General features: G+C 48.3%; 8 protein-coding genes across 8 annotated transcripts; 6 read left to right on the top strand and 2 right to left on the bottom strand.

Annotated features, from left to right (window-relative positions):
• Window positions 1-260: 260 nt before the first annotated feature.
• Window positions 261-2,066, bottom strand: F5147DRAFT_102894 (carbohydrate-binding module family 12 protein). The gene is made up of 9 exons (XM_041428028.1): window positions 1,889-2,066; window positions 1,801-1,838; window positions 1,465-1,746; window positions 1,324-1,407; window positions 1,076-1,267; window positions 1,014-1,023; window positions 893-960; window positions 598-840; window positions 261-544 (listed from the first exon to the last, which is right to left on the bottom strand). The coding sequence occupies exons 1-9, from the start codon at window positions 1,947-1,949 to the stop codon at window positions 518-520; spliced, it is 1,005 nt and encodes a 334-aa protein (XP_041294654.1). The 5' UTR covers window positions 1,950-2,066; the 3' UTR covers window positions 261-517.
• A 591-nt stretch (window positions 2,067-2,657) lies between these two features.
• F5147DRAFT_102922 (mannose-6-phosphate isomerase) lies at window positions 2,658-4,330 on the top strand. Its single transcript, XM_041428029.1, has 4 exons — window positions 2,658-2,970; window positions 3,029-3,275; window positions 3,330-3,776; window positions 3,827-4,330. Exons 1-4 carry the CDS (start codon window positions 2,821-2,823, stop codon window positions 4,234-4,236), a joined length of 1,254 nt encoding a protein of 417 aa, XP_041294653.1. The 5' UTR covers window positions 2,658-2,820; the 3' UTR covers window positions 4,237-4,330.
• Window positions 4,331-5,187: 857 nt separating this feature from the next.
• On the top strand, window positions 5,188-6,501 carry F5147DRAFT_835915 (palmitoyl-protein thioesterase). The gene is made up of 3 exons (XM_041443983.1): window positions 5,188-5,427; window positions 5,474-5,764; window positions 5,820-6,501. Exons 1-3 carry the CDS (start codon window positions 5,206-5,208, stop codon window positions 6,279-6,281), a joined length of 975 nt encoding a protein of 324 aa, XP_041294652.1. The 5' UTR covers window positions 5,188-5,205; the 3' UTR covers window positions 6,282-6,501.
• Window positions 6,502-6,674: 173 nt separating this feature from the next.
• Window positions 6,675-7,150, top strand: F5147DRAFT_744950 (UPF0041-domain-containing protein; the record flags this gene model as incomplete). The annotated part of the gene is made up of 4 exons (XM_041439719.1): window positions 6,675-6,738; window positions 6,799-6,909; window positions 6,964-7,037; window positions 7,094-7,150. The coding sequence occupies 4 exons, from the start codon at window positions 6,675-6,677 to the stop codon at window positions 7,148-7,150; spliced, it is 306 nt and encodes a 101-aa protein (XP_041294651.1).
• A 220-nt stretch (window positions 7,151-7,370) lies between these two features.
• On the bottom strand, window positions 7,371-8,223 carry F5147DRAFT_752668 (uncharacterized protein; the record flags this gene model as incomplete). The annotated part of the gene is made up of 1 exon (XM_041440220.1): window positions 7,371-8,223. The coding sequence occupies exon 1, from the start codon at window positions 8,091-8,093 to the stop codon at window positions 7,371-7,373; it is 723 nt and encodes a 240-aa protein (XP_041294650.1). The 5' UTR covers window positions 8,094-8,223.
• Window positions 8,224-8,505: 282 nt separating this feature from the next.
• On the top strand, window positions 8,506-9,169 carry F5147DRAFT_573724 (uncharacterized protein; the record flags this gene model as incomplete). The annotated part of the gene is made up of 4 exons (XM_041431174.1): window positions 8,506-8,556; window positions 8,613-8,802; window positions 8,865-8,964; window positions 9,049-9,169. 4 exons carry the CDS (start codon window positions 8,506-8,508, stop codon window positions 9,167-9,169), a joined length of 462 nt encoding a protein of 153 aa, XP_041294649.1.
• Window positions 9,170-9,656: 487 nt separating this feature from the next.
• Window positions 9,657-11,450, top strand: F5147DRAFT_610226 (WD40-repeat-containing domain protein). The gene is made up of 4 exons (XM_041432421.1): window positions 9,657-9,740; window positions 9,795-10,216; window positions 10,275-10,806; window positions 10,860-11,450. Exons 1-4 carry the CDS (start codon window positions 9,704-9,706, stop codon window positions 11,135-11,137), a joined length of 1,269 nt encoding a protein of 422 aa, XP_041294648.1. The 5' UTR covers window positions 9,657-9,703; the 3' UTR covers window positions 11,138-11,450.
• A 342-nt stretch (window positions 11,451-11,792) lies between these two features.
• Window positions 11,793-14,568, top strand: F5147DRAFT_102768 (Na+ dependent nucleoside transporter C-terminus-domain-containing protein). Its single transcript, XM_041428027.1, has 14 exons — window positions 11,793-12,255; window positions 12,309-12,344; window positions 12,402-12,579; window positions 12,630-12,727; window positions 12,777-12,966; window positions 13,016-13,063; window positions 13,114-13,145; window positions 13,201-13,355; window positions 13,406-13,667; window positions 13,718-13,857; window positions 13,909-13,989; window positions 14,044-14,236; window positions 14,290-14,313; window positions 14,375-14,568. Exons 1-14 carry the CDS (start codon window positions 11,987-11,989, stop codon window positions 14,388-14,390), a joined length of 1,722 nt encoding a protein of 573 aa, XP_041294647.1. The 5' UTR covers window positions 11,793-11,986; the 3' UTR covers window positions 14,391-14,568.
• The last annotated feature ends 509 nt before the right edge of the window (window positions 14,569-15,077 follow it).

The following is a 15,077-nucleotide window of genomic DNA, read 5'->3' as shown; positions in this document are numbered from 1 at the left end:
GTGAACATCCCGGGCAATATCCAAAAGATACAATGCTCGGCCCAAGCTTTAGGTTAGACGCCGTGACGATATCAGGTGGTAGCTGACGCCGCCAACTTAATTTCGCTGGAGGTTTGCCAGAGGCAAACTGGAAAGACTTCCGTTATGCACTGGACTCGACGATATTTAGGCCTTTTCTCTACTGTCTTTTCCTTACGAAGCTTTCTTTTTTCCATATTTTTGGCTCATTCACTTCGTTCGAATCCAACTACTGATTGAAGAGGTCCCATAACCTAATAATGTGCAGCCAGTCTCGGTGACAGACTTGAACTGGTCACACTGCTTGTTACAGCGATGCAGACGGCGGCAGTCTAAGTCACTGATGAAAAGGTGAGTAGTATGCACAATTCTCCAGTTCTTTAAAGAGAAATTTTCAAAGTGGTTCTCGAAAAGTACTTATTGACATTGGCAGAACTAATCGTTACATCTTACACACCAGCCCATGCTACTAATTTATATCTTCTTGCGACGTGTCCTATCAGTTGTAGCAAAGCACCGCGTACTCCTGCAATACCATATCAAATTAGATCTTATCAACCTGTTGGCATCTGTACTCACCTTGACCTTCTTCTCTGTGGAATCGTAAGGAATGAAGCAACCATCACCGTACGACTCGGCCGCCTTCCCCGGGTGCACGGCTCCGTGGTAAGGAGCTTGGGCAATGTATTGAGGAGCACCTCCGGGCTCCCGGCCACCTTCGACAGGTCGAAGTCCATTGAGCGCTGCCAAGTTGAATTGACCAGAAACGTTAACCCAACGGACGGCTTGAGAGTTCCCAACAAGGATTTCGTATGTATCAAGCTGTTCCGACGAATTCAGCAGATGGTAACAGCCCAGTTTGGTTTGCACTTACGTGGATCTCTTCCTTCTTGTAGCCGATCACAGCTCCTTTTTTGAAGACAGAGCATGCCTTTCCGACCACTGGAGTAGACACCATTGAGTCAAAATTATGAATATCATCATTCGAGACGCACTGAGACCACCCTATAAGAATCAAAATGAGTGGCTGGCCAGTAAGCAAGGCTGTCGGACTTGCCTCATAGTAAGCACGGCAGATGTACAAAGGCGCGCCACGCTCAAAACCACCTTCGATGGCATTTGGTGGGATGTTCTTACCCTTAATGAGGACCCATGCTACTGGACCAGGGTAATTTCCGCTTCGGAAGGCCTGGGTACGTTGCTCCGCATCACGGAGCCAGTTGCCCTGCGACCAAACGTGCGCCCTTTTCTGCAGAAAATCAGAGTGTCAGATCTGTATCGATTTATGGTGAATACTACGTATACCTCCTCTTCACTCTTGTTGTGGTGATTGTAGGCAAAAACGCCAGCGGCAAGGGCACCGACACCGGCCAGGACGCCCCCTCCGATCTAATGTACAAGACACATGTGATGATGTGAGCAGTCTATACGAGGAAGAAAACATACCTCCAGCTCATGCTTCCTTTTGTCATCAATGTCAAACCAGTGCTGCTGACTCCCCTGATGAGTCGGTTGAATGCCGCCTTGAGGAGAATGGTAAGGCTGCTGTTGTTGCTGTTGTTGCTGCTGAGGAGGTGGTGCTGGTGGTTGGTTGCATGGTGAAGCACACGGGTCGGACTTGCAGTCCCCGGCCCATTGACCAGAATTCTCATGATGAGGACTGCGCTGGCAATCGCCACCTTCCAGGCGTCCCCATAGGGCAGGTGTCACGGGCGGAGTCCAGTCACTCTGGGCGGAGCTCGTTGGTCAGTCTGACAATGAGTAGCACTGACAGCGGGTTACCTGGGACCGGTGAGGCTGAATGATCTTGTACTGGACACCTGCAGGGGATGACTTTACTACTCGGAGTAAAAGGTGGATGGAAACGGACCTTCATAAAGGACCCTTGCACCGTCATTGTACTGAGTTCCAGGTTGCCAGTAATCAATCATGTTGTGCTATAGTCTACGCAAAGTTGACAATTGGAGTGGGGTTGTTTGTGTCGCCATCAGCGGACTTATATCCCTTTCACTTTGCGCCGATGATGATGCCGCATCTCCATATACCTGTTGGAGAAAGAGGGTCTTGACTGCTCCCGGATGTGAGCTCAAATTATGGGGTGGTCCTTTCAGGATCTGGCCTGATCACATCGGTGGAAAACTTCAAATATCGACGGGCGGACCTGATCAGCTGTCCATTATCTGATTTCCACGAGGCAATGATGACATGGACTAAGAGATATGATCGTGGCATGAGTTGGCCTCGAGGCATACTAGATAGTATGGAAGACACATGCATTTGTCGTGGAGTATCTCCTTCTGAACCTGGCGACTGATTGTCCAAATGATGGCATCGAGCGGGTGGGCCCTTCCGAATCACAGAAAACTTCAAGTCTCCAGTGACTCGTGAGGTAAGAGGACTGATTATCGGAGGGGTCCCGGTAGCATTCAAGGATATTAACCAGAGTGAAGATTTGACCTGTGGTTCGTTTATGGCACATTGTTACCAGCAACTTGTTTTCACCCCGGATCCAATGAACTTGAATGAAAGAATCTCAACTCTACTGAGCTGCTTCTTCCTGTCATTGCTGTGAACACGGTCGCCTGAAAAAAGTAATCGAGGAGTCGAATAACGCCGTCTTATCAGGTCTCCAGAGCCGAATGGAAGAGCACAGCCTTTTTAAAGACTCACGAATGCGAAGGATGAGCGCACGTTCAACATGGCATGTGTCTAAAGTTATATACGTAACTTCCACAGGCCCTGCTCAGGGTATCTATTTCAACTTGTACCACCACCATCGATAACGATCGATCTGTATTCACGATGAGCACAATCGAGCCAGTTTTCCGCATCATTCCCACTATTCAGAACTACGATTGGGGGAAGAAGGGAAAGGACTCCAAGGTTGCGGAGTTTGCTCCTGGGGCTGGAATACGTGGATTTACTCTGAATCAATCAGCTCCTTACGCAGAAGTAGGTGATCTAGAAGCACAGTCTGCAGCAGATCTGACAGATGGGCGTGCATGACCAGCTTTGGATGGGCACACATGTGAAGTCGCCGTCAGGAGTGGTTGATAGGAAGCAGAATCTTACCCAGATCTTGACTGAGAACCCTGGCTTCATTGGGGACCAGGTATCTCGGCGGTTCGATACGACAAATGGAAACCTCCCCTTCCTGTTCAAGGTCTTGGCCATTGGCAAAGCCCTCAGCATACAAACTCATCCTGACAAGAAGACATCAGAGAAACTTCATGCCGAACAACCGACTGTTTACACCGGTGAGAGTTCTTGTTGACGTGGCCCTCAAGTCCTCACGCATAAGTTGTGCGAAGATCCGAACCACAAGCCTGAGATGGCCTTGGCGTTGACAGATTTCAAGGCGCTGTGCGGTTTCATGCCGATCACGAGGATCGCTGAATACGTCAAAGCCGTTCCCGAATTCAATTCACTAATCGATTCGTCTATCGTGGCGGAATTTCTGAACTGTACCAACTTGCCTGAGTCGGAGCAGAAGGCAGTCCTTAAGAAGTTCTTTGCAGCACTCATGACCGCTGACGTTTCCATTATTGCAACACAACTTCGGACACTCGTTGCGCGTTACCAACGCGGAGGTCAGAAACCTCTAGAAGAGAATGTCAAGGATCTTGTTCTGACATTGAATGAGCAATATCCCGGAGATGTCGGAGTATTCTGCGCATTCATGCTAAATTTCGTCCAAATGACTCCTGGGCAGGCTATTTTCCTGGGAGCTGGAGAGCCCCACGCTTACGTTGAAGGCGGTATGTCTTTCCCTGCTGGTATTCAGCTCACTTTAATAATGATTTGGAAGATATCATGGAGTGCATGGCCAATTCGGACAATGTCATTCGCGCAGGTCTTACCCCTAAACCCAAAGACATTCCCAATCTTGTTTCGGTTTTGACCTATACGCCATCAGATTGGCAGAAACACATGATCGAGCCTGTTGACATCACACCACGCACCCGCAAATATGATCCCCCAATTCAAGACTTTACGGTTCTCCAGGTCAAGACCCAAAAGGGCGAGACCGAAACTCACGAGGCTATTCCAGGTCCTTCAATCGCAATCGCTACGGAAGGTTCCGGCCGGGTAAGCTGGAGTGGTGGCGAGTTAGACTTACAAGCTGGAAGCGTCATCTTCGTGGGAGCTGAAACCAAGATAAAGATCACTGCCGGAGACTCCGACTTGGTTGTATTTCGCGCGTATGCCACAGCCTAGCTAGGTGACAGCACAATTAGCAGGACAGAGGATTAATATTAATGGTTGAGTGCCGGGAATACACTTGGTTTGTGTGATCTGAACTCGTACATTCGAAAACAATTATCATCGTTCCAAACCTTCCGAGAGTCGACGGAGAGGTGTATGGAGTCCTTAGCAAGATTTCTAAAGCTCATGGTGAAGCCCCAAAGCAAAATCATAGGTGAATTGTTGCAAACAAGTGCTCGTGATGTCCACTAGATCGTGGCCGCGAGAAAAGGCCAACAAGGAACGATATCTCAATCGTAGTAGAGCCTCGCCCACCGCTCTCGAAGACAAGACAATGTGTGATGACACGATATGGCGGGGTCCATGCCATTTACTGTACACATTGCAGTGTCCACCCGGGGACATCCAGCAGATGGACACTCTGGGGCCAAAGTCTGGCGTCCAAATCCCTGACTTTCTGTCACATGTCATGCAAAGGTCTGTGTCCGTATGCGTCTCGTGTGGGATAGGGAAATAACTGGCTGCAAAGTGCGCAACAGGACTTAATTCCATGTGATCCTCAAGGCTGCCGGGTGATATTCTACCGCTGTCTATTGCGCGATGCGGCTGTTTGAACGTTCAGACGTCCATACAAGTCTCGAGATCTCACACCTGATCACGGTGAGGTTGATGAAAAAGGATGATGAAAAAGTATTCGTCCACAGACTGCATGGAAATGACATCGGGACGTGGAGAGTGATAAAATTCCAGGCCATCCCGTTGGTCTAGGCAAAACACACAGCCCAACTGCCCAGCCGCACTAAGTAGTGTGGCGCAAGATTCGCACCAAATGTTTGTTTGTGTGACAATATTTTCACCCGCCGATCATCGATCAACCCAAAGGGGGGCACTTTACATAAACTTGTCCCACAATATTATGTAATGGCGTAGGATGGTACTACTAGTAGTAACAACTTAAAAGCAATTGCTTCGACGCTCATCATGCTCCCCTCAATTGTGCTCTTCGCAAGTCTCGTTAACCTTGTGTCTAGTGCAGCTGTGAATAATATACGACCCCTAGTAATATGGCATGGAATGGGTGACACCTACGCATCTTCTGGTATGGAGAGCTTTCAGAGTGAGGTCAAGGAAATGTACCCCGGCATATTCGTCCACTCCATCTTCATCGACGAAGACCCAAATGTAGACCAGCGTGCAAGTTTTGTGAGTATTCATAATGCCATTATACGAGTTTCCTGATATCCGTCAGTATGGCAATGTCAACAAACAAATCGTGCAAGTTGCCCAGCAGCTCGCTGAGATACCCGAACTAAGCCGCGGTTTCGATGCCATAGGATTCTCACAGGGAGGTCAATTCCTTCGTGGCTACGTGGAACGCAATAACAGCCCGCCGGTGCATAACTTGATCACCTTTGGGTCACAACACATGGGTGTATCAAGTTTACCAGCCTGCAACACGTGGGATCTACTTTGCCAGGTCGCACGTCGAGCAGCAAATAGGGGTGTTTATAGTGAATGGGCACAGGAGAATCTTGTTCAGGTTTGTCAGAAATCCCCCTCATGTATCATGCTACCATTAATTCATTCATCATCAGGCTCAGTTTTTCAGAGACCCGCACCGGCTCTCGCAATATATGGAGTCAGGGAGCTTTCTACCGGACATCAACAATGAAGTCTTGCTCCCGTCTTCTCGCAATCTATCATATGCAGATAACCTTGCCTCTCTGAATAAGCTCATTCTCGTCCTCTTCCTCCAAGACAAAACTGTAATCCCAAAGGAGAGCGCTTGGTTCGGCTCCGAGCAACCTCTTGAAGACATCACTATGGACCAAGCATCTGAATCCCATCAGACGCCGATGCTCGGTGGAGTGAACACCAAAGACATCATCCCGATGCGTCTACAAAACCTTTACAAAGAAGACTGGATAGGCCTTCGACAGCTTGACGAACGCGGACGTATTGACTTTGTGGCATGTCAGGGAGAGCATATGCAGATCGGTGACTGTTGGAAAGATTTGGTTGCTGAGTGGGTGGGAGGATCTCTGGGCGCAGATTGAGGTACATCCTTGACAGGATGCGCCACACTGACATTACACAGTCTGTACACTGCCAACGCTTGTTCGGCGCGCCACTATTGATTGGGTCGTGTTCTACTATGTGAAACAGACACTGCGTCACGATTTGTCCCAAGTACTAGTTGTTCACATCATGTCGCAGTACTCAAAAATATCAATATTATATAAGTCTCACATTGGCATTAATCGCATGATTTTCCCGGCTATTCCCATTTGTGCATCCATAGCGCTCCGAATCCGCTCCGAATAACGGCAACAATAAACTGGTGAAAGTTCACGCTCACTTGTGTGAAGTTTAAGTGCCTTCTCGATTTCTTACTCACCTGAGTCACCTCGACATTCATTTCCTTGCTCGTCCCCTTTAAGTCATTAGCAATGTCTGGTGCAGCATCTGCGGCCGCAGGGTCGAAACTCTCCGCATTCATGAATCATCCAGCTGGTGCGTGGGATGTTGGTTGATGGCAGATTTTGGCGCTGACGCACGTCCTGGTCACGGCAGGTCCGAAGACAGTGTTTTTCTGGGCACCATTGATGAAGTGGTGTCTTGTTGCCGCTGGTGTAAAGGACATGAGTCGGCCAGCAGATAAACTCAGCGTATCACAAAACGTTGGTACGTAGATGTGTCATTGACTCACTATTCCCTGATTAAGTTGTTCCCGGATAGCGCTCGCATGCACAGGTTTTATCTGGGTGAGGTACTCAATGGTTATTACCCCAGTAAACTACAGTTTGGCAGCGGTAAGGGTCCTAGTTTTCTTGACGACGATAACGATAACTCATGCGCCGTTGTACAGGTGAACTTCTTTGTCGGCTCGACCGGTCTAGGACAGTTGGTTCGGATTGCAAAGTGAGTTTTAGGCCAAGCTTCAGGAGTTTGAATTCTATGCTAACGATCGAGCAAGTCACCGATACAACGGAGAGGCAGTCAAGGCTTGATTGGTTTCTTTTGAGAGTTTCACTATGTATTCATGCTTCCCTTGCAATGTCACTTTGGTCGAAGCTCCGCGAATCGTTCTTATTCGAATCATATACGCTGATATATAATAAGTGTGCCTACGCTTGAAAAACGTATCATCGACTCCTACTCTTCTTCCTTCTGTCGCTGTCACTGCTAGTGGCTTTATCATCGGAGGTCGGCCCGTCAAAAATCCCCCGAGCTGCGTCCCACCATCCACCTTCCGCCAGTAAGCGATTGGCAGCTTTGGCGATGTTTGACATGATCTTTTGAGCGTCATTCCCCTCTTGGTTCCCGTCGCGCTCCTGATACTGCCATTGCTTGTGCTTCTCAAATGACTCCCACGATTTGGGACGGTCATTTGACTTGCGTTGTGTACGCGTCTTGGGTGACTGTGATGTACCAGGAGTGGTCTGGGTTTGCTCATTCAGCACGTCCGAGATGAATCCGGCCAAGCTAGAGATGATGCTTGTGCTTCCAATACCCGCATTCTGCCCCATATACCACCCCGCCCCCGCAGTAAGCGCTCCGAAGATGGTTCCCCACTTGATGAACCAGATGCTGGTTCTAACCATCCAACTAGTAGTTCTATATAGACTGACTAGTGCGAGATATGCGGCAAGGAAGCTGATAAGAGGAGGAAGGATAGTTTGTGCATCCCATTGCCATGGTTTGGAGGAAATTAGGGACGAGATCAGGGAAAGAAGCGCTGTGAATAACGCAAGCGAGTGCGAGAGAAATGAGAGCAGAAATGAGTACAGAGGTGCGGGAAGCTGATCAGCGAGGAAGTCAAGGAGGGGGTCTAGAAAAGCTGGCAGTGGGATGTCTGCCGGATCCATGGTTGCTATTATATGGTATGAATTGCTCAATGCCTTGGATCTCGAGGTTCAAGTTGTAAAGGTCCTAGTCAGGGCTGGTGTGACACGTCAAGCTTGCGACGAAGTACGTTAACAGGCTGTTGTGTGGCTGTGTGGTGTCACGTGCACAGCAAGTAACAGAATGGAGAAAGAGAAATTAGTAGGAATCAACCAATCGGATCGGATCGGCTTGATACCAGCCGATTGAGCCGACCACCGATTATCGCTACTCCGACATTTCCTGTGAGGTGTTCGCTCCGCGAATATGCGCCAAACATTAACAAATCTGATCGTGTATAAGTTCGAGCTTTATATCAGCTTTCCTCCTTTCCCAAGAACTCTAACGTGTAGCTTCATCTGCCTATACATACACCCACTAGCGCCCTATTATATCATGGCCATGAAGCGCAAATTCGACTTTGATGCTACTGACGACTGCCCCCAGGTCATTCTATTTAGTCTATCTTATTTTACTTCCCCACTAATACTTGCTCATATCAGGTCGCCAAGCAACTGAAAATGGTTCCCTTCCCGAACTATGAACCTGACGCTGATGCTCTTATGTCTGAATCTCCTTCACATGATGATGTCGTTTCGTTTTTCCCTGAAAACTATCACTCTCGCCTTCATTCTACTGCCAGCTCGTCAAGTGGTTCATCTCTATATTCGGATGCCATCGATCATAACTCTCGTATGTACACCTGAGGCTCAGATGATACCAACTCTCACTCGCATTTACGTGTTTTCATACAGCTCTGTACCCTCGTCTCGCCCAGGTCGTCGATTATCCAGCGGACAACTCTGACAAGGCGGTTGGGCTGTTACAACCTGCAAGTTCTTTCACTCACCATGGGTAAGTATAAGGAGACCTCATCCTCGATTATGATTCTGACTTGTCACTCCCTCCCTTCTGCCTTCATAATGCCGTGCTTTGTAGCTCGCATTGCTCACAAATACCCAAGCTTCGTGTTGCCTGCTCCGCTGGTCCCGACGGCTCAAGGACAATGTGGAGCTTTTGTGAACAATGCGGCGCGATTTCCATGGTGGATTCTGACTGAAATCGCCGACATGCTTGACTGCCGTTTTTTTATCTTTTTTATTTTGCTGATTATCCTTTCGTGTTTTTCTTTCCCCCTGGCTCGACTGGTCACGTCTGTTTCCGACATCGATCGCATATTCGCCTCTCGCCGCTAAAAGTTACCATCACCTTCATCCGCCTCCTCCGACTTCACCGCCCTTCTCGTGATCAACGCCCGGTCAATCTCCGAACCTCTGACAACCACTCGACATCAAAACATAGGCCAAATATCATAATGATGCACTGCTACGTTTGCTAAATATGCTCTCGCTGTACATATCCTGTTCCGTTGTAACACAAGTTACCGTGCTCTGTTGCTTTGACACCAATTACGTGTGAAGTTCGTCTGATCAGCGATATTTCCAAAGTAACTTAAGCTTCAGGCCTAGGTTTCGAGATAATCCGAATTTTCACTTGCTAAGTATATCGAGAGTTTGATCGAAGTTATACAATTATGTACTCCGTAACGTCCACGCCACATCAAACACTTCTTTAGCTACTGTCAGCGTGCGCTATGACCCAAACAACTTTGCTTCAGTATGAAGCACCATGTAAGTCCAATACATCGTCACCACTTCTCGAACATACTTGGTAACCTTGATCAGGGCCTGTACATGCGCTTGATTGGTGCAAGTCAACTGCACCTGGACATCAATCTCGTCCACGATCGGCTTTCCGTCTCGGAATTGCATCCTTCTCTGAAGACTATCGGAATCGGATTGCTATCGTAGGACTTCAAGATGAGCGCGTCCTTGTTGAGGATGATTATACCGATTACCCCGACTTTGTGACGCTGGTAGAAGCAAACCATGGATACCCAGCAACCAATTTGCAATGGCAACCTGCGAGTGCGAGCGGTTTCCAATGGACTGGCAAGGCACCAGCTGCAGAGCTACTTGCCACGACTGGAGATGCGCTGAGGGTATGGGAGTATTTTGGAGATGCACCGCCAGCGTCGTCGGCTTATGTTGGGAGGCAGCCCACGGGCGGAGGGCATCGGTTGACACTTAAGACGGCACTGTCTGGGGTACGTGATTGCAAACTCACGCCCTGATTGAAAACACTGACGCCTTTGTGTGTACCAGCAATCCAAAATCCAAAACCAGTCCACTGGTCCACCATTAACCAGTTTCTCTTGGAATGAGAAAGCCCCCAGCTTAGTTGTCACATCATCAATAGATACGACGTGTACCGTCTGGAACATCGACACATCCACTGCCATAACACAACTCATTGCCCACGATCGAGAAGTTTACGACGTTGCATGGCTTCCGGGATCGACAGATATATTCGTATCGGTTGGGGCAGATGGTAGTCTTCGTGCATTTGACCTACGGAGTCTAGAGCATTCTACCATTTTGTATGAAACACCGGCACCCAAAAGCGGTCCGCCCGCAGCCTCAGCATCATCGCGTCTACCTACATCACCTCTACTGCGCATCGCATTCAACCCCGCTGACTCAAATTACATGTCCACATTTCATATGGATGGACAGGATGTGCAAATTTTAGATATGCGGAGTCCTGGTCAGCCGGTGATAGAACTGAGAGGGCACCGCGCGCAGGTGAACGCGATGGGATGGAGCACAACCGATAGACCAACACTGGCTACCGCAGGTAAGAACTGCGATGAATCTCGTGCATGTGTTCGACCTGAACTTTATATGCAGGGGATGATTGCCAAGTTCTACTGTGGGACCTCGCTACGTACACACAAACGGCGACCTCTCCCCGCACTGCAAATTCTCGCTTAAATTCGCCGCGGCCAGATGTCAAGAAACGTGTGGTCAGCGATCCGATAATGGCCTATTCTGCGAGCAGCGAAGTGACCAACCTCGCATGGTCTCCTCAGATACAGGGGATGACGATGAATACGGGTCACTCGACAGCGCCTGGAGAGTGGCTAGCGATTGCGAGCGGGAAGTTTATCAAGGCACTCAAGGTGTGAATTTAATCTGCTGGAGAATCGGAATGGTGTTACAGCAGTTGTACGTTACATAAATGGGAGTGCGCTTGGCCTTTTGAGCTGTACACTCTATCTATGGCCATGACAGATCCTGGCTCATCCTCTTTCCCGCTATCTTCGCTATCTCACAAACGTCCACCGCCCATTTGTTTTTACATACCTCATGTCTCATGATGTCGCGCTTGGCGGCAATAATCTGTGTAGATTAGTTGAGGTGTAAAATGTTGTCTGAATATTGTCACAGTATATATATTCGTAGTATTTTGCTCGAACAATGTACACTACGTTCTGGATCCGTGGGGCTGAATCGACAAATATAAATAGACTGGACTTGCCTCGAACGCCCATCTAGATAAGAACTTAAGTACTTATCATTTATATTTATTTATCAAATACCACCACTCGTTTCTCATGTCGCAGGCACTTTTGCTTGACCTCTGTGGTCTTAATCGACGAGAGACTCCATCTTGGATGGAATAATATTACTGCGATCCCTTCACGTACACCTTCCAAAGGCAACCAATTCGGGCCAGTTACGATTTGGTCCGCTCGGCGAATGTAAAGCTCCGTATTGGCTCCGATAAGTTTTTCCATTTTTCCTCTGGTGTCCGGTCTTTTGTATATACTTTATTTCGCCGTGAATTTCAAAAAAAAAAAACACGGTGCACGCATGCCCAGGAACTTGGGATCATCAGGCTATCCCATGACGCCGCATATGACAGATGAGTCCACATGTACGGACTCGGAGGTTGCTCGGGGCCCCAATCAATATTAAAGAGGTCGTATAATTGACGCTCATCTCTCTCTCTGCATTTCTTCTGGCCCCCCAACATGTCAGCTCCAGCAGGCGATTTTGATGTAGAGAACAAGTTCTTACACAGAAAGACGTCCGTCTCCACGAACTCTGATGGAAACCGGGAAACCGCACGCGTTGTAAACCCTGGGGGCGATCCGGAGAGCACAGAGGAAAAGGATGAAGGGACGCAAGCGAATAACACGTCCGATAAGAGACTGCGTGTTGTCGTCCTGATTGCACTCGCTGCACTCATCCTTGGGTGGTGGATCTCTTCCACCATTTTGACAGCGACACGCGGACAATGGTATGATGTGTCCTCCGAGTCTTTCAAGTAACAAACCTTTATTCTTTTCAAAGGGTCGTGCGGACAGTTTTCGCGTGGTCCTTCTTACTGTAAGTAGTGATATCTATGCAATAATATCCCTTTTGCTTATTATCCGTACTCTTAAGCATCATCGCGTTCCGCTTCATACCCAATTCGGTAGTGACGGAGCCTATTGCTGCTGTATGGATACCATGCGTCCAGGTGCCTTGGTACAAGCTTCCTCGGACGGCGAGATTGACAATTGGATGGCTCTGCCTTCTTGCCATCGTGTTTGGGTCTGCTTTCGGATTACCACTCACTGGCGTGAGTTCTGTTGCCTTGAGTGAGTTTTTGATAAGCTGACTTCGTTATAGAACAGCGATTATGGACATCGGGCAATTTCAGTACTTGGGTTGTTTGTTTTCCAGTGCGGTTTCTACTTGTCTTCTATAAATAGATCGGCAATTTGCTGGTTGGTGCCCCCTTCTCGGCCTAGTGCATCTGCTGATTTGAATTGCAAGGCCTACCGTGATAGTCGGCCTTTTCCTTCAACAAACTATTGCTCTTTTTGTGCTCAAGACCGGCGCTGGGTTTTCCCTCTTCAAATACATCGCGGATCTCGCAAACGATTTCTTGTCGGAAGCCGATGTCGGAGCTACGTTTTTCTTCGATGCAGCAACCGTTGCAAAGGGTTGGTTTTTTGTGAATGTGGTATGAGGGTTGTGTCCTCAAGCTCGAATGCAACCTGATGAAATGATAGCTCTCCGCAGTAATCTTTTTCATCGCCACAATTCAAATGTTGTACTATGTCAGTGACTAGGCCCTACTCGGGGTCCTCAATGCTAACTTGTACCAAAGCTCGGCGTCATGCAATGGATGGTCAAAGGATTGTGAGTACATGAAACACATTATTCATCGAGGAGCGAGATTCATTGTTTTCATAAGTGCATGGTTATTCTTCAAGCTCATGAACGTGTCTGGCGCTGAGGCGGTCGTTGCGGCTGCTTCTCCTTGGGTAGGCCAAGGAGAGTCTGCGTGTTTGGTCAAGCCTTATGTTGATATCATGACCCCATCGGAACTTCATCTTTGCATGACTTCTGGTTTGTTCGCCATATTCTGCCAACGGAACGTTAATATTTATGAATTCAAGGTTTCTCCACCATCTCCGGATCTGTTTTGACCGCCTACGTTGCCCTGGGTGTTCCACCCCAGAATCTTATCACTTCATCTGTCATGAGCATACCTGCTTCTATTGCCATCAGTAAGATGCGGATTCCCGAACTCGACGAACCTGTTACTCGTGGCCACATAATAGTGGACCGCGGGGACGAGGGAAAGGAACAGCCAGTCAACGCTCTTCACGCATTTTCTTTGGGAGGTCTGTTTGGCCTAAAGGTCGCAGGACAAATCCTGTGAGCTCCTTGAAACGGCCATCAACGAGTCACTCAGCTTGTTTTTATAGCACTAACGTATTGACGATCTTGTCGCTCGTCGCCGCTATCAATGCCGTCTTGACATGGGTCGGCCATGGATTCGGCATCCACCAGCTTACTTTACAGCTAGTTTTGGGATATATCGGGTATCCTGTCGCCTTTTTCTTGGGTTTGGATACATCTCTGCGATCTTGAGCTATCCAAGCTGATATCTCGCTAGGTGTCCCCAGCAATGAGATCCTCCGAGTCTCACAACTGTTAGCAACGAAGCTAATTGAAAACGAATTTGCTGCATATTTAGGTACTCTTGTAATTCCAATTCACGGACAGGTAGCTGATGGCTGAATTCTTGCAGAACTATCAACCATCCAAGCGAGTTCAAACCCCCTGTCGCAGCGTGCCTTCACGATTGCATCATATTCGCTCTGTGGATTTGCAAATCTCGGATCGCTAGGTATACAGATTGGTGTGCTCGGCGCTTTGGCACCATCGCGGGGCAAAACCATTGCAACACTTGCGACGTCTGCTATGTTTTGTGGATTTATCTCGTGGGTTCTTTATTTGTCCTGTTTTCCGTTTAGTGATGAGAGCTTTTCTGCAGAACTCTCCAAACTGCTGGTATCGCGTGAGTACTTTTTTTATGGTCTTGGTCATGACATCTAGAGCTAACTTCATTTTTCTTAAAGTGGCATGCTGGTATAATACGAAGATCATCATGGGACTAGAATGACTGAGTCGTGGGGCTATATCTTGTTGTCGTTAATACCTGGCCCTTCACCATAAGGGCAAGAGACGTTGTGAATGATACGTACTTACTAGCTAAATCCCAACTGATGCAGGCGACACTCGTCGAGGGTCAGTCGATGTGCTGATCCCTTCTTGGGTGGAGGATACACCACAACGGCTTCAGCTATCAATTCTATACGACAAGGATAATCGATACCAGCATTATTGTGAGGATTATACATCCTCCAAGCGCCGATCCAGTGCTTCGGAACAAGGCAAGATCCGGTCTATCGATATGAAAGTAGCACGCAGCTGCTTCGCTGATAGATAATCAGAACCCATTGGCGATAGAAGCAATATAAGTGCCCACTGGCAGAAAGTCCTGCCGAAAGCCAAACACTGGGATCAATCGAGGTGATACATCACCTCTACAGCTGCTAGCCGTGCTGTGCTGTGCTGTGCACTGATTTATGCATCGCATTTATTCAGTACATTAGGTTACGCTGACTCCGGTATATAAATGTCAATTGGCACCCCAAGTTAATCAGGCCCTCCCTGACATACGACGTGCCGTGCCTATCAATGTCATATAGTGGCATAGCTATGCATCATTATCGCAGCGGCGCCATAGCCTGCCTTGGAATGTAATCCAGTTGGCTGGTA

This window comes from Suillus discolor, assembly GCF_016758755.1.
Source record: "Suillus discolor strain FC423 chromosome Unknown F5147scaffold_18, whole genome shotgun sequence".
NCBI classification, from domain to species: Eukaryota; Fungi; Basidiomycota; class Agaricomycetes; order Boletales; family Suillaceae; genus Suillus; species Suillus discolor.
The sequence above is the reverse complement of the archived record's forward strand: the minus strand, read 5'-3'. Positions and strand labels throughout refer to the sequence as shown.